Source organism: Thamnophis sirtalis, unplaced genomic scaffold, assembly GCF_051295495.1.
Source record: "Thamnophis sirtalis isolate CommonGarterSnake01/CBP01778 unplaced genomic scaffold, rThaSir2_p1.2 scaffold_3, whole genome shotgun sequence".
NCBI classification, from domain to species: domain Eukaryota; kingdom Metazoa; phylum Chordata; class Lepidosauria; order Squamata; family Natricidae; genus Thamnophis; species Thamnophis sirtalis.
The window spans coordinates 144,188,324-144,212,678 of NW_028261383.1; the positions used below are offsets into that span (position 1 = coordinate 144,188,324).

Below are 24,355 nucleotides of genomic sequence, written 5' to 3' on the forward strand. Positions count from 1 at the left end.
GTAAACAAATTCTAGTTACAGAACCCACATGACTTTAGACACACACATTGTATGCATGTTCCCTACTATCAAGTCCCTCCTGGCCACAGAGAAATCTAAGCCTATGATTAATGAACAAAGTACACAAGGCTACCTACCAGACCCCAAATAGGGAGCCACATAAACATCTGCCCTTCACAACAAGATTTTTCACAGGAACTCAAATCCCATGCCCACATAAAGCAATAGTGGGTGTTACTTTAATCATTTTCTGCAACATAGCTTGGTCTTACAGATACCCTATGTACACTGCTTGTAAATTAGTTCAGCTGGCTTCCCAGAGCACCGTCATGCAGTCATTCCAAGTGCCGAAACGGGGGTATGTGCATGCACAGGGGGTGCACCAGAAACTGGAAGAGCAGTTCCCTGGTGCGCATGCGTGTGCCAGGAAGCTGGACTTATAGTTTCTGGCATGCGCATGTGCCCCGGTCACCTGATTTTTCTGTTTCTGGCATGCATAGGCATGCAAAGACCAACTGGTCGGCACGCATGCGTGCTCTGGAACCCGGAAGAGCAATGAGTGAGGGCTAGCATGCCCAGCGAGATGGCTCTGCAGGCCACTTCCGTTACGTGTACCACAGTTCGCCATCATGGTCCTAGGAAGTTGGTATTTCCCAAATTTTGGAAGAAATGCCAAACTGTTCCTAATTAGCTCTGAGCTGAGAATATGTTAGTTACAGCCAATTCAAACAACCGACCAGAAAAAAGGCAACAATAGTATATCTAAGTGCTGCTTCCTCAAGGTATCGCTGATAAGCTATTTGTTTCCTATGATTACTTCTACTCAGAAATCCCTTTCCTAGTCTTCTGGTCAAACGGCTCCACTGGCAGCAGCCCTGCTCAGGTAACAACATTTTTTTTAAAAAACCATGCAAGATAGAAGCAACATACATTTTAAAAGCTGAGAAGTCTACTAAACAACTCTCTCATTTTAATATTCTTGGCTTACCCTATCAATGTAGGAGGACTAAAAGCTAAGATTTTATACTTTATTGTATATGTTTTGCTTCCACTGCCTGATCCCAGCAGTATTGCTGCAATGATATGCTATGTCTTGACGCACAAACCGGTCCACCCAGAGAATTAAAAATTAAGCTGTCTAGGCTGAGACTACAGGCTAGTAGGAAAACAAAGGGGGATATACAGCAAACATTTGCAAACTCAGTTACCTCATCCAGTTTCTCTGTTTGTGATTTCAGTCGTAGGACAGTGGTTTTGAGCTCACAGTTTTCCTCTTCCAGTTGCTGAACCCTGAAGGCAAGGCAGAAGTTTGGTAATTGAATGTCTAGGGGAAAAAAGTTTTTTATCTGTTCTGCTGGGATACATCTGAGTTTGATTCACCAGGGGCAACATATGAAAAGCCAATGGAAAAAGGAACTGCATATCAGTTCTTGAAAATATCCAAGTTTCTTAATAACTGAATTTTTGAAAAAATAATTTTCTCGTGTTCTAAATTGCATCAAAGAATTGAATACAATACAATACAATAGCAGAGTTGGAAGGGATCTTGGAGGTCTTCTAGTCCAACCCCCTGCCTAGGCAAGAAACCCTATACCATTTCAGACAAATGGCTATCCAACATCTTTTTAAAGACTTCCAGTGTTGGGGCATTCACAACTTCTGGAGGCAAGCTGTTCCACTGATTAATTGTTCTGTCAGGAAATTTCTTCTCAGTTCTAAGTTGCTTCTCTCCTTGATTTGTTTCCACCCATTGCTTCTTGTTCTACCCTCAGGTGCCTTGGAGAATAGTTTGACTCTCTCTTCTTTGTGACAACCCCTGAGATATTGGAACACTGCTATCATGTCTCCCCTAGTCCTTCTTTTCATTAAACTAGACATGCCCAGTTCCTGTAACCATTCTTCATATGTTTTAGTCTCCAGTCCCCTAATCATCTTTGTTGCTCTTCTCTGCCTCTTTCTAGAGTCTCCACATCTTTTCTACATGGTGGCAACCAAAACTGAATGCAGTATTCCAAGTGTGGCCTTACCAAGGCATTATAAAGTGGTATTAACATTTCACGTGATCTTGATTCTCCCTCTGTTTATGCAGTCTAGAACTGTGTTGGCTTTTTTTGGCAGCTGCTGCACACTGCTGGCTCATATTTAAATGGTTGTCCACTAGGACTCCAAGATCCTTCTCACAGTTACTACTATTGAGCAAGGTACCACCTATACTGTACCTGTGGATTTCGTTTTTCTTGCCTAAATGTAGAACCTTACTCTTTTCACCATTGAATTTCATTTTGTTAGATAGTGCCCAATGTTCAAGTTTGTCAAGATCCTTCTGTATCTTAAGCCTGTCTTCTGCAGTGTTGGTGTCATCTGTAAATTTGTTGAGTTCCCCATTTATTCCCCCATCCAAATCATTGATGAAGATGTTGAAGAGTACTGGGCCTAAAACAGAGCCTTGAGGTACTCCACTGCATACTTCCCTCCATGTAGATGCAGTCCCATTGAGGACTACATGTTGAATGCGGTTGGTCAGCCAGTTACGAATCCATCTGGTGGTGATGCTGTCTAACCCACATTCTACTTTATCTAGTAGTAGGTTATGGTCTACCTTATCTAATGCCTTACTGAAGTCCTATATCGACGGCATTCCTCTGGTCCACTAATTTTGTCACTTTGTCAAAGAATGCAATTAGTCTGGCATGATCTGTTTTTGACAAACTAATGTTGGCTTTTGGCTATTACTTTGTTTACTTCTAGCTGTTCGTTAATTCGTTGCTTGATTATCTTTTCCAGAATTTTTCCTGGTATTGAGGTCAGGCTGATAGGTCTATAGTTTCCTGGATCTATTTTTTTCCCCTTTTTTGAAGATGGGAACCACATCCGTGACCCGACAAATGCGTGAACGACAAAAGCGCGCCGACAGAAGCGCAATTTAAGTTAAGGTTAGGTTTAGGGTTAGGTTTAGGGTTATTTTTAGGGTTAGGTTACAGCGCGCTTCTGTCGGCATGCTGTTGTCGGTGCGCTTCAGCGCTCATTCGTCGGCACGGTTTTGTCACCGCGGTTTAGTCAGGCGCACTTTTGTCATTCGCGCATTTGTGGTGGAACCAATCACATCAGCTCTTTTCAAGTCCTCTGGCAGTTTACCGGTGCTCCAGGATCTTTGAAAGATATAGTTCCGTGGTTCTGAGATCTCGTCTGCCAGTTCCTTTAGAACCTTGGGGTGTAATCTGTCTAGTCCTGGTGATATGAACTTGTTAGGATAGACAGGTGCCCACTTATCATTTTCTTCCCTATTTCAACTTGTTTTCCTAATCTGATTTTTGTGGTGCTGTTTTTGATAGGTTGGACTGTTTTATCCCTTTGTGTAAAGACAGATGCAAAAAATGAGTTAAATAGTTCTGCTTTCTCTCTGTTGCTTGTCACCTTCTTGCCCCTTTCTCCCAGTAATGGACCAATTGTTTCCTTAACTTTTTTCTTGTTTTTAACATGTTGGAAGAAGCTTTTTTTGTTTTTTTTACTTTTTTACTTTTGTGGAAAACCTTTCTTCATTGTGAGCCTTAGCTTTCCTTACTTCACCTTTACAGGCTCGGGCTATTTGCTGATATTCTGCCCCCCTTTCCATTTTTTATACTTATCTTTTTTGTCTTTCAATTTGTCAGAGAGTTCTTTATGCAGCCATGCTGGTTTCTTTTGGGAGCTGTTATTTTTCATCTTCATTGGTATTGTGTTAGACTGAGCTTTTGTAATCTCATTTTTCAAAATTTCCCAAACTTCTTGAGTTGTTTTCCCCTTGAGGATTCTCATCCATGGAATTCCCAAGCTCTCTAAGTTTATTGAAATTAGCTCTCTTAAATTTTGTCCTAAAATCTACTCTAGTTTGACTTTGTTCTACTACTTGTGTTTGCATAATGTTGAATTCCAATATGGAATGGTCACTTGCCCCCAGGGTTCCTATGGGTTCAACACCTTCTATCATTTCCTCTTTGTTAGTGAGAATTGTCCAATATGGCTGATCCCCTTGTTCCCTTCTCTACTTTTTGGGAAACAAAGTTGTCAGCTAGCCCGTTAGGAACCTGTTGGATCTTTCACTTGGTGCAGAGTTGGTTTCCCAGTTGATGTCAGGGTAATTAAAATCTCCCATTACTATTGTGGTGTGCTTCCTACATACCTTAGTTAACTGACTAGCAAAAAGTTCATCTACTTCCTCTGCTTGGTTGGGTGGCCTGTAGTATAGACCTATAGCAATGTCATTTCCCCCCCACAACCTTTAATATTGACCCAAATGCATTCAAGATAGTTCTCATCATTGTTGTGCTCTATTTCTGTAGAGATGTAGTTATTTCTTATATATAATGCAACTCCACCCCCTCTTTTATTTGGTCTATTTCTTTTAAATAATTTAAATCCTTCTAGCTGTATGTTCCATTTGTAGGTTTCATCCCACCAAGTTTCGGTAATGGCAACAATATCGTATATGCCCTCATTTACTTGAATTTCTAATTCACCCTATTTATTCCTCATACTCTGTGCATTGGTGTATAGACATTTGAGTCCATTTTGACTGACTCTGTATTTACGGTCTACATAACCTGTGTTATGCCTGACTGTCCCTATTTTCTTGCCACTTGTATGATTCAAGAAACATGGTATGGCACTCACTATTAAATGCTTGGCTTTGCTTGAGAGCAGGTGTGTTAATCTTACCCGCACAAACATCTATGTTACATGCACTGATAACCCTATGAGTTTAGATTGCTGGGGACAGAAATGTTCTGTATCAATTAATTCTCTGTCCCTGCTGTTCAGTTTAAATGTTTATCCAGAAAATCTGTGAATTTAATGCCAAGTAACTCAGTCCCTTTCTTGGATGGGTACAAACCATCTCTTTTATAGTTTTTTTTTTTTTATTGGACCTGCTGCAGGCATCATGACTAATAAAACCAAAGCCTTCCCTTTTACACCACTCCTTTAGCCATACATTAAATTCTACTACACACTGGCCCTTCCCTTTTTGTTCCTTATATAGTGGTAAAACATCTGAAAAGATAAGCCTACAACCTACACTACTAAGTTCATACCCCAAGCTCTGGAAATCACTCAAGAGGGGGTTGGATTTTAGTTCATACTCCATTTCTCTTGCTTCCCAGCCATCCCAGCCATCCCCAGAAATAAGAGTACCCAGAGGAAATGAACATGTGATGATACTCCTGTAGTAAACTGGAAAACCCAATGAGAGTCTGTATAGTTTAGGATTATTTCGATGGATAGCATCAGATATAGTTTAGGATTAATAAAATGGGCAGCATCGATCGTGAGATGGGAAACATATACATATACACTGAGTCTCTCCCATTCCTCTGTAGTCATAGTTATATTTATGTTGAATTGTTTTTGAACTGATTTTATTGTATACTGCACAGAATCACCTTTGTGAAGATGAGTGGCTATGTATATTTGATAAATAGAATTATTGCCTTTGAGTATCTAGATAGGAACAGTGGGCTTTTCAGCCACTGCATGACAAAAGAGAGAAACCATGGCAAAATGCACATGTGGAACCACTCTTAATCTGAAATGGGGAGAAAAATCAAGAAGCATTCTGACCACTTCGAGACAAAGCCATTGGCAGTTTAAAAACAATAGTGGGCTGTTACCGTGTGTTTAGCAGCTCAATCTCCGTGCTCTTCTCCTTCTCATATTTGCTGTAGGCTTCTCTGTGCCTCTTGATCTCTTCTTCCAGGGTCTGCTGAGCTGAAGTCTCCTGGTCTTTCAGCAGTTCTTCTAACTCATGCACTCTGGTGTAATTGAAGCCACATAGATTTCATTCAGTTTGGTAGCAACATATCTGAATTATGTTAGCTATCCACTGGATTCAGCATTTCCTACAAAGGTGGTTTTCTTTTTATATGGCCTTCTCCAGTCTGCTGTCCCAGAGACAGTCCCTTGCTGAGCGCATTTATGATACTCCATTTATTAACATTTCTGCAAATAATGTGTCACGTCCTCCCATTCCCAAGCCTCTAAAACAACAGTCCAAAAACATTTAGTTCTATCTCTTCTGGTGACATCATTACATCACTTGAGACCTCTTGCAAGGCTCTAGAAGTCCCCCAGTTCTAAATTGTCCCACTCCCCCAATGTAAAACACTCACCTGATATAATGTTTGACACATTAAACTACTATATTTAGAAAATATCCTTCTCTTTTTTGGATGGAAAAAATAAAATAATGCTTCTTTTGTCCACCACAATTCATATTCACTTTACCAAGAGCACCTTGCTCTGTTAATCCAGAGGGCCAAGGAAAACATTATTGAAGGAGACTTTCTCACCAGTAGTCCTTGATTTACAACAATTCGTTTAGTGACTCAAAGTTACAACGGCATTGAAAAAGTGATTTATGACTATTTTTCATATGTATGATTGTTGCATAGCGTCACTGCGGTCACGATCAAAATTGAGGCACTTGGCAACTGATCCATATTTATGACGTTTGCATTGTCCTGGGGTCACATGATCATCTTTTGCAACCTTCTACAAGCAAAGTCAATGGGGAAGCCAGGTGCACTTAATAACCAAGTTACTAAATTCACTGCAGGGATTCACAACAACTGGGGCAAATAAGGTCTTAAAATAGGGCAAAATTCACTTAACTGTCTCGCTTAACAAGAGAAATGTTGGGCTCAACTACAGTTGTATGTCAACGACTACCTGTATAACATTACCCCGTTTTTAAAGCAATTCCCATTCGTCAGAAACTTTTTCATTTTCGAAAGCAGATGGGAAATAAGTTAAGACTGAAGAATTCTAATGAGAGCTCCCCGTTTCTGCAAACTTGCAAAAGGACGTAGTAGGTAGCAGATTAAATTACCTGTGAACTAGCTGTGTATTCTCCTGCTTCAATTTGCTCTTCAGGTCCCCATTTGTTACGGTATCATTTTCCAGCTCTGACACTTTTTTTTCTAAGTAAGTCACCTACAAAAGAAAATAGAATGTAAGCTGACTAAGCCCCTGGGTAATTGAGTAGAGGAGAATGAAGTCAGAATGGATCTTATCCATTCTTTTACTATCAAACTATCTTTCTAGACAAACTGCCTAATTCTTCCATTCTCCTGTCTTTGATCTAATTAAATCACTTATCAGTTTTCATATAAATTAAGCCCAGATTTTACAAGTACAGACTTCCCAGACTTCCTCACCAGATAATTCAATGATTCAAATATCTGCTGCTGCAGCTGCAGATCTCAGAATTTTTGTATTGATCTAGGTCGGTGCTAGCAAACCTTTTTGGGCATGGCGTGTCAAACATCTGGAAAAAGCCTTCATTCTTCCTCTTTTGTACATCAACCAATTCCTCAGTGTTGTTTTTTCTTCAGTGGGAATGAAGAAACAGCTTACCTTTTCGGTGATATCATTGTCACATGAATCTATGCTGTCTCTGAATAAGTCCTCTGTGCTGCCGTTACTACTGCTGAAGTTGCTGTTGTGGAAAAGCTGCCTGTAAAGACAAGAAAAGATTAAAACTCTTTGGAAAGCACCTGTTGGAAAAGGGATTTCAGAACACGGTTTAACTGGGATTTCTGTATTTGGTGGGATGGAGTAGCCTGAATGGCCTTTTCAACTCTGTAATTCGGGGGAGAGGGGAGCTTCCAGTGTTGACAAACAACATGGAGAAAATGCAAATATATCCAATGCAAATATTTAATATTAAATATTAACAGGGGTGGGCTTCAAAAATTTCAGCAATGGGTTCTCTGCCCAATTGCTGGGTGGGCGTGGTCTAGTCAGCCTCCTGCACCACGGCAGGGCGGCTTCGCATTCCCCAGGCTCTGGAGGTTTTCATCAAGCCTCTGGGAGGGTGAAAACTGCTTCCCTCAGCTTCTGGAGGCCCTCTGGAACTTCTGGGAGGGCCCTTTCCCACCCTCCCTGAGCCTCTATGCAGGCCCTGAATTTACTTCACATGCAAAACAGACCACGTGGAGACTCCTGTGAGGGGCAGGAGGGAGGGGAGGGGCCAGCCAGGGGTGGGATTTGGAGCGTCTCCGAATCAGCCAGAACGTTAGCTATACGTTAGCTACAGGTTCTCCTGAACCCGGGCGAATCCATAGCAGCCCACTCCTGTATATTAATTCTAAAATGACTTTTTAAAATAAGGGCAAAGACATGAACTTGCAGAGAGTGACTGGCCCAAGGTCTCCCAGCTGGCTTTCATGCTTAAGGCAAAACTTGAACTCACAGTCTCCCACTTTCTAGTCTGGTGCCTTAAGCAATAGACCCAGGATGGCAAACCTATGGCACACGTGCCACAGGTGGCACGCGGAGCCATTTGTCAGGCGCGAGGCGTTACCATGTCAGCTGGTCAGCGCGCGCATGCACGTGCTAGCCAGCTGAGTTCAACATTTTTAAAAGCCATTTTTCGCCCCCCCCAGCCCACCCTCCCGAGGCCCTCCGGAACTTCCCTGATGCCTCCGGAGAGCTTAAACCAGCCCTAAGAGCAAATCGGAAGTGACTTAGGAGCAGAGGAGGCTGTTTTCGCCCTCCCCAGACTCCTATAAAGCCTCTGAAGCCTGGGGAGGGCAAAAAAAGGATGCAAAATTGGGGGGAACGCCTCTCATACACACATGCTCACTGAGGGGGGGTCGCACATTGTATTATGGGTGCGGCACACCCGCGCAAGACCCCCCTGCGCTCTCCCCCTTATGGCATGTGAGCCAAAAGAGGTTCGCTATTGCTGCACTAGACCAAGCTGGCTGTTCTGAGATTATGGCTATCCTGGTGCGGCCCCATTCACTGCATTCTGCCCACTTTTGCAGTGGAAGTGAAAGAAAACCTTGGCAAATGCAAAATCAAGATAATTGAATCATATCTGTCCTGTATCTTAACTGTTTATCTATTCACTGAGAAATTTGTTAGTCCTCAAAGAGAGGATTCTTCCCCACCCCCTTCCCCAGGCAACATCTCAAAGAACACAAAAAACTGAATGGCTTAGTTTCTGCCATTTTAGTTCTGATACAAGAGACTGAGGAAGTACCTTGAGACAGAAAAAGGTTGCCTTTACAAAAAGCGCCCTGATACAATTGAATTTAGACATTATTCAAACCATGTGGCTCCTTCTTCCCCATGCAGCTGTAAACGATTAGATTTGATAATAATCTACCATGCCCCTTACCTGCCAAAAGCTGTACTAGAGATCTTTCTGTTTGGGCTGGAATAAAAAAAAAGATGCAGGACATTTAATTGCCATAAATGTTCCCATTCCAATAATTCTGCAATATTGCTGAGTTATTAAAACATAATAAAACTACAACCTCAAAACTTCATGTTAGGCAGCAAGCTCACAGAATTTGGTGGATAGGCTCCTGAACCAGGTATGGAGGCCTGCACCACAGTTATCTGCTCATAATTAGACCCTTTTTACCTCAGGCTAAGGTAAGCCGCATTTAAAGGATTATCACTTGGCTTCCAGACCTCGTGAAAGGATGAAGAAGGCCATCTAGTGATGCTTTCATAGCACATCAGAAGTGATGTGACCGACCCCTTTTTGGTTCAGTTTTTGATTTTGGAGGAGATAAAAATGGGGTGGCACCCTTGAAATCATTTAAAACCCTTTAAAATGCCCCCAAAATGCAAGGCAATCTTGGGAGTAGATCCCAAGTGGCATGTTGTGTAGAGCTGCACCCTGTTCAGTTTCCCTCATTGTCCATTTTGAGAACAGGTAGCTACTGGGTAAGTTCAAGATGCAGTATAGATTGATTGTGCTGTATCTATGGGGTTTTGCCTGATCAGACCAAATGTGTATCTAATCCAGCATCCTGTGCCTTTCCAGGTTTTTCTGGAAGCTAACAAACATCACTTCACTAGTTTCCTGCCACTCTTGCTTCCCAGTTTTTGGCAGTCAAGAGTCATTATATTTTTGCTTCCGAAGAAAACATGTTGCCCTCATAACTGATCATCATGGATGATTTTATCCTCCATGAATTTTATTCCATTTTAAAGCTATTAACATTAACATCATCGTAACATATAGCAATGACTTCGATATTTAATGTGCAAAGCAACTTTTTTAAAAATGATCAACGGAATAAAATTCATCATTGAAAGGCACTAAACAATAAGAGAGCAACTTTTTATATTTTAAATCTGTTACACATAGCTCCATGGTGATTTTAAAAAATTGAATTACTGATTTCTGAAATGGGAAATTAAAACTGCCAAAAGAGGTTTGGAATCTTTCTTTAATTCAAGGATTTTTTTTTTATTATTGAGGTGTGCATTTTATCATTGTATTCTTCTTTTATTCTCATTTTTGTTATTGTTAGCTACCTAGTTCACTGTTCTTTTGGATAGAAATATGGGTGCAAGATAAAAACTGAGGAAGAAGGGTGGTTAAGAAATATGAAATATGAATACACATATACATTAAAAACAACATTTGGAAGGTTATTATTTGATGGAACTGAGAATAATGGTGAGAATGGCATCATTATTCATAGGTTGGTGGCAAAGGAACAGTAACAGAACAATTATTAAAATAAACTTCAGTATAAAATGGAAGAAAAAGAGCGAACAATGCAGACTCTGCTCCACTATGGGGGAAAAAGTAATGTTTTTTCTGTCAATAAATGATCAGAGAGAATCTCAAATAAGCAGAATCTTCCAGGCTCAGACTGAATTCCTTATGGTAATAATTGAAATTCAGGGGAGCACAGAAACTCTGGTTACTGTCCAATGACTGAGCATAAGATAGGTATAAAAAAGTGCAAATGGTGAAATCATATCAATAATGGCAGTCTCATCCCAAGGCACAAAATCTTACAGTTTTCCCTAAACTTAGTCATGGACTGAAACTGGAATTTCTATGCACAAGAAAGAGAGAAAAGACAGATAAAACCTATCGTTCTGTCATGTTCCTTCCTATTAACTATTTGAAAGGCTGTTACAATTACATGGATGAGGGGAAAAAGACCAATCACTCTATATTCACATAAAGCATGTGGGAGGAGGATACTGTCCTTAACAGAAATAGCAAATAGTGACTCATTTTTCAGTGCCGCAGTAAACACCAGTCTTTTTAGTGTTGTTCCAGCATTAAGTACAGTATAAAGTAACTGAGCTTCAACTTAAGTCTTTGGCAGTATTCAGTGTGGGGATAAGAAGCTGACACCTTACACCAGGGGTCAGCAACCCATAGCTCTGGAGCCACATGTGGTTCTTTTATCCTCTGCTGCGGCTCCCTGTCACCAATTTTGTCACAATTTTGAGAGGAGCTTCTGGGGGTTTTGGGGGGGAGGAAGAGCAGAGCGCATCATGAGGAGACTCTATGGCAAGGTGTGGGTTTTCTGGTCAGCTCCACAATTGATAAGGCTTTTGGTTAGGACAGGTAGAGGAAAAATATGCTGTGCTAGGAGGGGACTCTATGGTGAGGAAATGGGACTTTCAGTTGCCTCCAGAATTGAATAGGGGACTTCTGGTTAAGACCTTTGTGGCTCTTTGAGTGTTTAAGGTTGCCAACCCCTGCCTTACGCAAACACAGTAGCTGAGAACACACATGTATGTAGCCATTGATACACATGTATGTACTGTAGACTACATATATTCAGAAACCCCAAAGCTTGAATCAAATCAATAAGGCCAACTTTTGATTGGCTAGATATACTGGTTTATTTCTCAAAACTGTTGAGGCACTAGTGCTTTACTCAGTGATAAAAAAGTATCCTTTCAAAAGAGCCCATCCTTTTAACAGCAAGAAATAGATTTTGCTTACTAAATTATAAAGTGAATAACCAACTTCTACTGAGTGTCTCTCAAAAGGGCCTTAAAACTGAGATCTCACTGCGATGCAAAGCATTCAGTGAAAAGGCTTGACTCTACAATGTCTACTTAGAAGCAAGGACAATTAGATTTAATGAGACTAACTATCATGAAAGTGTGTGTAGTCCTGTAACAATAAAATAATCTGTTATCTTACCCTGGCAAAGCTTGTTTCACTAAACAAACAAACAAACCAGAGATAGCTGTATATACTCATTCCTAAAATTCTTTTCAGCAGATTCTCAGTGAAGTTTCATTGGGTTTACTCACCTGTTGGCTTTTAGGTTTTTCAGTCTGGCTTCCAGATCATTAAGGAGGTTGATTTTCTTGCAGCACTGGGTGCAGTAGACATCTAAGAGCTCACTGTTATAGATATGCCTCATTTTCCGTGGGGTCTGACCAGCACTGTTGGTAGAAAGACAGCGAGCTACTAAATTAGATCCTACAGGCATTATGGGGTCAAGCTAAGTTCTGGTTGTTTTTGTTCTATTTTCACATGAAACTCTGTGTATTGCTCCTTACAGCCATAAATAGAGAAGTTGCTTTTTAAAATCCCATTATTCAAAGATTTACAGGCATTTCCTTACTCTCAGAATGCTCCTGATGTCTATGCTACATATTCTATATACATTCCCTTAATCCAAAGGGAAGACTTGCAACCAAAATATCTCTCTTCAAGCATATAGTGATTATCAATTAAACTGTTATTATTTATATCAGTTTTTTTAAGTGCACTTCAGAATTAATAGTGGTGATATTCCTTTAAGGAAGATTATCCAGGTAGCCAGCCTCTGGGAACAACCCACTTCCTTCACTACATCAATTCTCTCTCAGGAGGAAAAAATGGGAAGAAAAATATTGTGAAAACTAAACTGTCCTCCATACGGAAGGAGGAAGAATGGCTTTGACTTGCCACTATTTTTCTCAATGTCAGTTCTGCTCACAGGCATGAGTAGAGCTTTCTAGATCAGTCTTTCTCAGTCTTGGCCACTTCAAGACATGTGGACTTCTGGGAGTTGAAACTCGCTGTGTCACGTGATGTTTCATGTTTTTCCCATCTGTGGAGCTTGGGTGGACGTGGCCTGTGTGTGATACATCCCATCCACAGACCATCAGTTTGATACCCCTGTTCTACATCCTCAGACAAACCCTTCAGCTGCCCACCTCCCCCAGCCCTTAATAATGAGAGAGATCTGGTGTTGAGCACTTTCCTCACCCAGCACCAATTGAAGACAGCTGGAGTAAAGGGGTAGGGGGAGTTATAGTTGCATCTTTTGTCTCTGGGAAGCCTAGGAGTCTCATATCCTTGCAGGCTCTGAGGTAGCTAATTCCTGCTTTTGACTACCCATACATTGTTAATCCAATTTATCTGGTGAACCTGAGGAAAAAAATACTGTACAAATTTCCACATAAGCAATAACAATTTCCAATACTTTAACAAGACTAAAGATTCCATACTGAATTATCTTGCTATTCAGACTTTCCATTAGTGTCTTTCATTGAAAATCATACATATGAAAGTATTTTCCATGCCAACCTGCAATATTATTATTGTTCTTGTTGTTGTTGTGTTGTTAGTAGTAGTAGTAGTATATATATATATATATATATATATATATATATATATATATATATATATATATATATATATATATATATATATATATATATATATATATATATGACTTTATGTGTCTGTATATGTTCCAACATAACTCTGGAACGCCTCAAGCAATTTCAACCAAACTTGGTACAGAGATTACTTACTCTCTGGAAACAAGTACTGTGGTGGTAAGACACCCCTAACATCCCTTAGAGGGGTGTTCTGTTAAGATATAGCCTGTTGTGCCTTCTACCGTACTGCCGTAAAATGGCTTCTACTGTACAGCAAAGTGAAGTTGCCATGGTAACGGCTTCACAGTACTCCACAAGGGGGCTCCCTCTGGTAAAGGGGGAAAATCCAACTTTAGAAATAATCCTGTATTAGACAGGATTACAATAAATAAATACCGGGACAATGCCTGGTTATTAGATAGTTATTAAAATTAGATAAGACACAACATTTCCAATTTACTGTCTTGGAATTTGAACAAGACAATTGCAATGTTTCTGCCAAAAGAAGGAAGAGGAAAAAGGTGGAGTTAGTATTCATGAACAGCAAAGCAACTGATAAAGTTGTGGTTATCTTCCTACGTCCTTTCTCCACCTCCAACCTAAAGTGAGGCATAGCATCTATTAAAGTAGCCAACCTGGAAGAAACAGATGAGCCAAGGTCAGAATACGCATGTGTCCTGCTTTCATCATCAAGACAAGGACTGCTGGGGGTGAAGTCTACATCATCTCCTTCTCCATAGTCTTCAAACTGTTCTTCATTACTGATCAGAGATGCAGTGGAATAGGTGGAAAGGTCAGAAGATGCAGGATTCAGCAGATTTGATCTTGGAGGAAAAAGAAAGAAAACATCATGACACAATCCTAACATTAAGCTTTCTACCTTCAAACTACAAAATGTTTCCAAAAATCAGAGGACATCACTTTGAGAAGATGGGCTCAAACTGGCAGAGAAATGTTAAAACAGCAAGCTAAAACACAAGACAATTCGGTTCTTGAATTCCAAAAGAAGGAAACACATAAAACTCATTCCTCCTCCTTATTTTTTGGGTCACTTGTCTAATGCAGAGTGACATTGCTATAAACAATTTTTATACCATAAATATATAGTCTCTTCTCGGTGTCTTTATAGACACATCTATGTAATTTGCTTGGCAATAATACAGAAGTAGTTTGCTATGGACTAAATGTTTAAACTCATCAAAGAACTCTGCATAATTACAAATACTGCACACATTCCTAATATATACAGCATTGTGATTCATATAGACATAATTATGAGTTCCTGGAACTTGCTGAAATGTATTCTTCCCTGCCAATCTCTCCTTCCCACAAATGCTTCACATTTTCCTTAGCAGTTGTCTCCATCTTCATGGGGAAGCTCACATCATTCTTAATAGAAGGAGTTCTATACTGGGGTAGGCAGCCTTTGGTGTGTGTGTGTGTGTGTGTGTGTGTGTGTGTGTGTGTGTGTGTGTGTGTGTGAGATTCACTGGCTCAAAATGAACAGGTCAGCAAATGCACAAACGCCAGGATACAAATATACGAGATAGACATACATAACAACCTATTCACACAAAGATGCCACAGCAATTTTTCCTGTCAGAGGAAGGAGAAAATAGACTCTTAATATGTAATCCCCTTTAGACCAATTCAGCTTTTGATCCTAACAAACCTAAGTGCATCCAGCTATCAAATACTACTAGGTTCTTTTAAATGAAAGAGAAATGCAAGGAAAGATTAATAGAATACATATTTACATAAGGTAGAAGACTCCACAGTTTGCACATTGAACTAGGTCAGTGATGATTAACCTTTTTCTCCTTGCGTGCCGTCATCGCGTGTGCGCAATAGCACACAGACATGTGCCCACATCCATAATGCAATGTGCCCCCCATGCATGCGTGTGACTCCCTCCCCCATGCATGCGCATGACACTCCCCTGCGCCCCGCTTTGGGCTAGCAGGCCTCCCTGAACCTCCTGGGGCACGGGGATTTCTGTACTGTCCCATGCTCCCCCCCAACCCCGCCATAACCCCCCACCCTGCACATGCACGCATGATCCCCCCACCCCCACTCATACATGTGCATCTCCCACATTCGCGGCAGGGACCCAAAAATCAGCTGGCCAGCAGGAGGTATGCGTGCATCCACGGTGGAGCTGAGTTTTGCCCTCCCCAGCCCTCAGGAGCACTTTGCAAGCCTCCCAAACCCCCCTGCACGTCCATTTTTGCAAAGGGGGCAGGGTTTCAGGAAGCCAAAAATGCTGTATTCAGTGTATGACGCACCCAGATTTTCACCCCCTTTTTTGAGGGAAAAAGGTGTGTCTTATACTCCGAAAAATACGTAAGTTCTGCAATAGGCTCTGATCCTTTATAAAGGATCAGACTTCAAGATCACCATTATCTTTGCTTAAGAAAAGCCCACAGCAGTTTGCAGCACTATATGTGAAATTAATGATAATATAACTACACTATTATAATAAAAACTATATACTATAAAAACAAATATATAAACTAAGCTATGTGGTGAAGACAAAAGAAAAAGAAAAAAGGTAGAAACCCTATAACTTCCTTGATGGAAAAAAAATCTCTAGAAAATAGGAAAATAAAAAAGAATTATAAGCAACTAAGCAAATTAAAAGTTCTCTAAAATCCCTACATTGTCGCTAATGTTTGGGTGCATGTGTGTATACCCTCATTTAATGAATATATCTATTTATGGCTATCTTGACTATTAAATTAAATACTTGCCTTTGTCTTTTCTCCAAAATTTTGACTCTATTTTAAACACATTTTGAATTGTATTGTCTTGTTCATCTCTTCTAGATAAAGCCAATTCAAATGCTGAAAAAAGGCAACATTCAAAGTACCAGGGAACAAGCATCCTTCCATTTAGTACATAATCACTTTTGGGGCAAGAGTCTAAACCTGTATATATTTAATGTTCTTCACAGATGGAAAGATTCCAGATTTGGAGAATGTAACAAAATCTTGATATATTTAACCTTTAACTGCTTTTAAAAACCTAGTTCACTATAACAATCATGTCCAACCAATAAGGAACATCAAGCAGATCTTTCTCATAGTCTACTTCCTTATGTTACTTTAGACCATGGGTGTCAAACTCAGGACCCAGGGGCCGGATCCTGCCCAGGGGGTACTTAGATCTGGTCCACAGCGCCACCCTGAAAACAGCAAAGGACCGGCCCACGGTGCGCATGCGGAGCTCCATTTTCGCCAGCAGAGTGCTTGCATGAGGCTGTGACAGCCAAAAACAGAGTTCAGGAGCCTGTTTTCACTGACAGAGTGCTTGAGCCACCACAGGTGCCCCCGACAGGAGTAATATCGAGCTAGCCATGCCCACCCTGTCCACACCCATCCTGTCCCTTTGAGGTCAAACACAACCCTGATGTGCCCTTCAATGAAATCAAGTTTGATACCCCTGCTTTAGACATAAATCATTTCCAAACCAGAAAAGAGGTTTAGCGATGGCAGCAGAGCAAACACACACAGAACCTACAACAAAGAAGATGTACAACAGTGACTATCTAGATGGAGGTTGTCCAGGCTAAGTGGCTTTGCATGAATAGTAATCTAGGAGCTGCCACTTTAGAAACATTTTAAGCAGTGATGGGAAATAAAGAGTGATGGGAAACTGTCTCCTTCAGCTTTGATCTGATGCAGTTCAAAGCTTTCCAAATTGCTTCAATGAGATGAACTCAGTGGCCTTTCTGATTCAGTGAACCGAATCAGGTCACCTCCACAATCAAAGCAGATTTCAGTTGCTTTGCACTAACTTATGGTGCATATCAATACAGCTTTTGGATACTTACACAAAGGGTCTTTTGCTATCATGTCAACACAACCAGGAGTGTTAGGCAACTACCGTGTTTCCCCTAAAACAAGACCCACCCTGAAAAGAAGCCCTATCATGTTTTTGAACGCATGCACTCCAATTAAGCCCTACACCAAAAATTAGCCCTAATTAAGACCCCGTCCATTCCGGGGTGCAGGTAGTAGGGAGAGATAAAAATAAAGCTAGGGTGGAGATGGTGGAGCTGCCCTACTTACCAGGCCTCACACACCATGACACCTGCCTCATATTCTCCTTTGGCAACTTCTTCTGCAGCCCACTTCTTCTGCGGCCGCTTGCCACTGCTCGCACGTGTCCCCCCTGGCCTCTGTTTTGCCCCCAGAGCCTTCTGGAAAGCCCTTTGCAGCCAATAACAGAGCTCCAGAGCTCGTGTCAATCCAGACCTCATTTCTTGGTTGCAGAGGGCTTCCTGGAAGGCCTCTGATGGCGAAGTGGAAGCCAGAGAGCACCATGCATGTCAATCTGGAGCCCGTTTGTCAGCTGCAGAGGGCTTTCTGGAAGGCTCCGATGGCAAAACAGAGGCTGGGAGTGACAGATACAAGTGTGGCAAGCGCCCGCAGAAGTGGGCCGGCAGCATGCTCCTGCTGGGCGGGGCTATCGGTGCTGCAGCGGCAAGGTGAGTCAATAATTAGACCCACTCAAAAAGAAGCCCTAGCCATTTTTTTTCAGGGGTCAAAAGAAAATAAGACTGGGTGTTCTTTTCGGGGAAACACGGTAGGACCAATATTAGTAACATTATTTTGTACATTCTGGTGTAGAAGTACCACTGCAATCACATGTTATACATATGTGTATAGTACAAGAACTATTGGTCAACTCAATTCCTGACCTATTATTTTGCTGTCATGGAACCAGTTTGGTCTAGCAGTTAAGAGTGGTGCAGAGAAGAAAGAATATTTAGCGTGCCAGGCTAGAAACCAGGAGTTCTAATTATGTCTTAGGATGAAAGCCAAAGGGGTGAGCTTTGGGTCAGTCACTCAATAATCTCGCATTAAGAATAAGTCACAGATCATACACTTTCACTTTTGTTCTGCAAGGCCTCTATGAATATTAGGCCTTAAAGCAGCTGAAAAACCCCAAAACCACAGAGCTCACTGTACAAAATCCAGTATACGATTCTTTTTTGTATTTGATTTCTTAACCGAGAAGACTCTAGAGCACAGGTGTCAAACTCGTTGAGTCACGTTGCCATCACATGATGATGAATTTTTTCATGGAGTTGGGGTGGGTGTGGCCTGCACGTGACGCATCTGGCCTTGGGCTGTCAGTTTGACACCCCTGCCCTAGAGCAATGTTTCTCAACCTTGGCAACTTTAAGATGGACTTCAACTCCCGAATTCCCAAGCCGCCAATGGGGAAATCACAGAGTTAGAATATTGTAGGATTTAAATTAGAATGAAGTAGGTGAGGGAAAAGTTGTTCAAGATTTCCATTTAAGCTGCCTTAAGCTTGAAATCCACCATCTTAAAGTTGGTATGGTTGAGAAACACTGCTCTAGAGGGATAGATTTTTCAAGAAATCAGTAGAAGCAGCAACCATCATCATGTTTGCCAGGGGCACTGGGTCAGGAAGACACTAGCAAGGGAGTTGTGGGTAGCTGAAGGACTGTAGGCATCTGAAAAGCAGGAACTTAATTATATCACAGTGCTCCTGCCAATCTGCAGCCTCTATCTATACCACTATGTTGTGCTTCCAATTACCTAGTCACTATTGGTTCTGTCCTCCATGTTATCTAGCAGAGCTGCTTCTATATTTATCTCTGTTTCTCTGTTACATCACAGATGGAACACTATCCACAAATTATTTGAACTAGTCCTTTGACAACTCCTACAAAGGCTTTCATTCCTTATTTAAGAACGAAGGCCAAGGAGAACAATCCTCTCAAATGTAATGCAAAAAGTTAGCAAAAATCCAAGAGTGGAAGTTAGCAAATTGATGTGTCCCGTCTGTTTGTCTGTCTCTCTCTCTCTCTCTTGCCCCCTTTATATATGCTGTAACTAAAAGACATTTTCATCAGCTGTGCTGCCATTGGTAGCCAACAATGTGGAAGTGATGCATCCATCAATACCTATTATGGGGAATGACCTGGCCTACAGCTGAAGGCTTTTTAGAAGGTTTTTTTTTTTTTTAACCAATAGCTTTTCCAATGGTATTTGTACTCACTTATTTCCAGGCAGGAAGAGGCCATTCAACACATCATCCTTCTCAACCTTGCACACAACAGACGCTTCTGTACTGTGGTTGCTTTCAATGGCACTGTCCATATCAGACTCATGGTGGACTTCCTGCTGGGCCAGGGTCATGGTGTCTTCATCTGGAAAGAGATCTGATTCGCTGAAGCCACTTTCACGGTCCCCGTAGTTACTCTCTGGAGTTTCAGTGCCCTAGGAAAGGAAAATAAACAAGAAGGGAAGAGTCAGCAAGCGTGTGGGATTGCTCAAGGACTGAGCACTTAGTAATAGTGAGAGGGATAGATGTTATTTTTTGCAACCCTCTGGTTTTTTACACCTTGTAAATCCAGGATTACACCAGAAGGGTCAATTCCCAAGTTCTTCAGAAAGGCAAGATTACTCTACAAACCTCACAGGTCACTTCAAGTCTTGTGTCAAAGAAAGAGCCTAGAGGTTTGATTTTAAATCCATTACTTGTAAAACTTGCCCAGCAGAACTGCCAATTCTCCAGTTTCCTGATCTTCATCTTTTAAAAGCTTTACAGAGCTCTCTATCAGGATGAAAAGTATGCCTCCCACCCCACTTATTCAATCCCATGTAGGTTTAGCACTCTTTTCTCTTGGTTTTTTTAAAATGCAAGTGGGTTTGACCAGCAAGATAGGTTCAGAGGTGGTATTCAACCAGTTCAGATTGGTGTGGGTGAATCAGTAGTGGCAACCTGTGGGCAGGTCTGCCCATCCGCCCAGGCTCTATGTTGTCCTCTTTAGCCATATTGTCAAAGCCATGTACATGTGCACAAGCTGTGCGTGCGACCAAAGCACATGTGCGGCGGGTGCTTATGCTTGCAAAGCGAGTGTGCACGATGAGAACCAGTGGTAAACGTCTATGAAACCCACCTCTAGATAGGTTTACTGAGCTTTGCATAGACTTAAGAAAACAATCATGTTTCAAAACTGTTGACATTTCCCTTTTTTAGATAGTAAAATATTTTAAGGGTTACAATAGGTGCTTCTGTCCCTCAAAACCCAACAAATCTTCCCAAAATGGATCTATGGGGACTTCCCTTTTTTATTTACTTTTCTATTCAGAAAGGGAGTGAAGAAAAGATATGCAGTGACAGCATTTCCCCCCTTCTTCATTAGTCAGTTAGGTGTCATCAAGTCAGGTTCTGCTTTGGGTAGAAGGCTGTAAGCCTTTAAACCTTCTTAACGCAAACTCCCACTGGAGCTTATCAGGATTATTTCTGTGTAAACTAAATAGGACTGAACTGTTCAGCTCTTTTTCTCTCACTTCTGATATTGGAAGTATGCACTAAAAAAGGATTCTGCCAACCTGACATTTTCAGATATTAGGCTACGTTATTCCCACAGTACGCCAAACATGTACTCAGATATAATTAATGAAGCTATAGTCCTTGTTCAGTGATCACATTTGGGACCAACAACTCAGTTGTTAAGCGAAGCAGCCACTGAGTGTAATCCTGGCTGTGCTTACAATATTACTTCAGCTTTGCTTTTCATGTCTGCAAAAGTCGTAAATGTGGGGATTGATTGCAAAGTTACTTTTCATCACTATCATAAATGCAAATAATCGCTATTCAAGGCAGTCACTAAACAAGGACTATCTGTAAGTATAGTCAGTGTGCGTATTTGTGTCTACATAAATCTACATCGATCTAATCTTACTACTAAAAGTTTTTCATTTCAGATTTTACATGCTTCAGAATGCACTTAAGTCCTAGTGGATTTCCCACACAAGTTAAACGTGATAAAATGAGCATCGCTTGTACTTAAGTTTCAAAACATACTGTAACAAACTGCTTGGCAGCAAGTTCTTATCTGACCATTTCCCAGGCAGACTATCAACAAAACCATTAATACGAGGTTACATCTAAAACATTAAAATAGGCAAAATTGGTTTGAAGGAATAAACACATTTTTATTCAGGTTCAAATGTATGCCAAAGATTAGAAAGAAATACTGCCAATCGTAGAGGTTGATAGAATTATAAGAAAAAATATCAACTCTTAGGGGAGGGGGGATTATGTGAACAAAGCAATAAAAAAGAAACACACAAGAACATAAGAATAGCCTAGCTGGATCATACCAAAAGGCCATCTTAGTTTTTCACAGTGGCCAACCAGATGCTTCTGAGGTACTTCTACCCAAAAAGACATACCAAGTGCAGTACAGTTTTTAAAGGGAAAAATATTTAATGTAAAATAATAATCAGAAGCAAATTTGTTTATAAATATAGGTAATCTCCAGTTGGGTACAATGCGAGGGAATCTGGAAGTTAATACCGTTTTTACCTATTGTTTTTGCTATCTATTTTTCATTGTTCTTTTTTTATAAGATGCACATTTGTTTGCTTATTTGCTTTATCATATTTAAGGACTGCCCATCTCCCTCACAGAGGAACTCTGGGTGGTATAGATTTTATTTTAGGTAATGATAAAATAGCGGTGATACCCATACAAATATTAATGTTTAGAGCTTGTATTGTTTTTCAATGTGTAAAGATGAGGAATGTAGTTTTATATATTCAATTTAATTATTTAATCAACAAAATAAGGAAATAATATTTAAAATTTATGATAATTGTATACTTATTTATGACATTTTGTTTTCCTTCCCTTATGCCCTTATTCATTTTCTTCTTTTTTTCTTACATGCAGTTACTTTATTCCTTAAATGTTAAAAAAAATATGAAAATCTCCATTAAAAAAAAAAGGACTTGCAGACATACTTATCTCCTCCAATTTTCCCTCTGTAACTAGTATTGGAGGCAACCTAGTGGTAATATAGAATTTTCAAGACTTAACAGCCCTTAACAGAACTGGCCTCCATAAATTTCTCCAGTCCTGGATTGAATCATCCAAGAAAGTAGCCAGTGGCAATGAATCCCACATGTTAATTATATGCTCTGAGAAGGATGTTGTTGTATTTTTGTCAAATCAACATTGGATTATTTTCCTCCTAGTAATCAAGGAAGAAGATGATCCTTAAATATAATTTACTCAAGAACCTTTTGTGAGAAATTTTGATAGAGCCCTAACTTGCTTAGAAGAAACAGAAGATAACAAAAGAACTTTTAACAAAGATTGGGAGGTGGATATCATGAATCAGGCTAAGACCCATGAGAGAAAAGGGTAATTACGACTGAACCATTAGAAATGGAAGTGTCATAAAAGAGGATAAGTAAATGGATTTTACTTATAAGTGGATAAGTCAAGATAAGTAGACTTCAGTTCTCAGAATTCCCCAAATAATATGCTAGCTAGAATACGGAAAATTGAAGTTCACATCTCTTCAAGTTGTCAAGGTTGAGAAACACAGAACTAGAATTAATAATGAAATGGCCTGATTGTCCTTAAACAGCAAAATTTTAGGGTTATTAAAGAAGATGGAAGAACTCCAAAATTTGCTATCCAAGAGAATGGATATTAAATCAGCAATTGCATTTAGTATCTAATAGCATAAAATGATACAATACACATCTGGGCATGTAGAATCCTAGCTTAATGCCAATGGTTCTTATCTGTAGTGACAACCAAGTTGCATTTTGGGGGGTACTGGAAACTCAACAAAATTTTGGATCAAGTGTGGGATGCTGTAAACAGAAGAATTCTACTGTGGGAATTATTGGAAAGGAATTGCAAATAAAATTACTAAATACTGTAATATTTTGGGTAAACCTATTATTATGTAAACATCCGAAGTTAAAAATCCAGTTTTAACACACCCACCCACAAACTGTCCCATTCTGCCGCAGTGGCAATACAATCAGATAAGCCACTTAATCAGCTCCGAATGGTTCTCCAAATTCGCTGACGAATTAATGTCTGCCTTTTCTGCAGAGACGCAAGAAACTGGGGGCCAATCTTATCTCTGGGGGAATGATGTTTCGAAGGGAGGAAGCCACCACACTGGAGGCCCTTTTTATAGGTGCCACCAAATGTACTTCCTTGATAGTTGGATAGTTACTACTTTGTAATGTACTCATCATATGCTAAATAAAAAATAGATCGATCTGCAACATGCCCCATTTTCTTGCTCTGATAGGCTGGGTAGATAGATGCAATAGCATCATTAGGAATATGATATATACTGAAATGTTCTGTTCCAAATATAATACCTTAAAATTATTAGCACTGGAAAAATACTGAAAATAATATTTTTTTTAAAAAGACATTAGTGCTTGCTTAGTGAACCATGGTTAATCCCAAGTAAGCATGATGTGTCACCTCAGCCAGGTACTTGGAGTGAGAGCTGTTGCAACTATTTATTATGTTGGTCGCATTCTTCCTCTGGTTGTGCAAACAATGAGGGCTCTCCTCATCTTATTATTCTCATAAAAATCCTGTGAGACAGTTTGAGCTACCCAGTGAGTTGCATAGCTAGGTGCTGGACTCAACTCTTGGCTTCCTCAGACTAAGTGTAATACAGTACTTAAGCCCTTGTTGGAATGCAGTATTGCAGGCTAACTCACTGCTCACTCCAGCAGTTTGATCCTCACCGGCTCAAGGTTTACTCGTCTTTCCATCCTTCCAAGGTGGGTAAAATGATGATTCAGATTGTTGGGGGCAATAGGCTAACTCTGTAAACTGCTTAGATAGGGCTGTAAAAGCACTATGAAGCGGTATATAAGTTTAAGATATAAAAATTTAAGTTTAAATTCACTAATTACATTGGGAAAAGCATAAAGCTGTGTGCCTTCACATCCATTTTGACTCCTGGCAACTGCCTGGACTAGTCCCTGCACTTTTCTTAGCAAGTTTTTTTGAAAGCGTTTTTTTTTTTGCCATTGTCTCCTTCCTCCCCACACATCAAGTTTTTTTTATTTTATATTATTTATACATATGAATGCATGACTATTATACAATATACCTGGCT

The 24,355-nt window shown here is 40.4% G+C and overlaps 1 protein-coding gene across 3 annotated transcripts in view; it reads right to left on the reverse strand.

Moving 5' to 3' along the window:
* Window positions 1–24,355, reverse strand: part of RAB11FIP4 (RAB11 family interacting protein 4) — a 216,796-nt gene that overhangs the window by 10,946 nt on the left and 181,495 nt on the right. For all 3 annotated transcript variants that reach the window (XM_087710324.1, XM_087710325.1, XM_087710326.1), the window contains 8 exons: window positions 19,453–19,673; window positions 14,052–14,240; window positions 12,073–12,207; window positions 9,161–9,196; window positions 7,390–7,489; window positions 6,863–6,966; window positions 5,646–5,786; window positions 1,209–1,290 (listed from right to left, as the gene is read on the reverse strand). In XM_087710324.1, coding sequence (XP_087566450.1) covers window positions 1,209–1,290; window positions 5,646–5,786; window positions 6,863–6,966; window positions 7,390–7,489; window positions 9,161–9,196; window positions 12,073–12,207; window positions 14,052–14,240; window positions 19,453–19,673 — 1,008 coding nt within the window. The remainder of the gene's footprint in view (window positions 1–1,208; window positions 1,291–5,645; window positions 5,787–6,862; window positions 6,967–7,389; window positions 7,490–9,160; window positions 9,197–12,072; window positions 12,208–14,051; window positions 14,241–19,452; window positions 19,674–24,355) is intronic.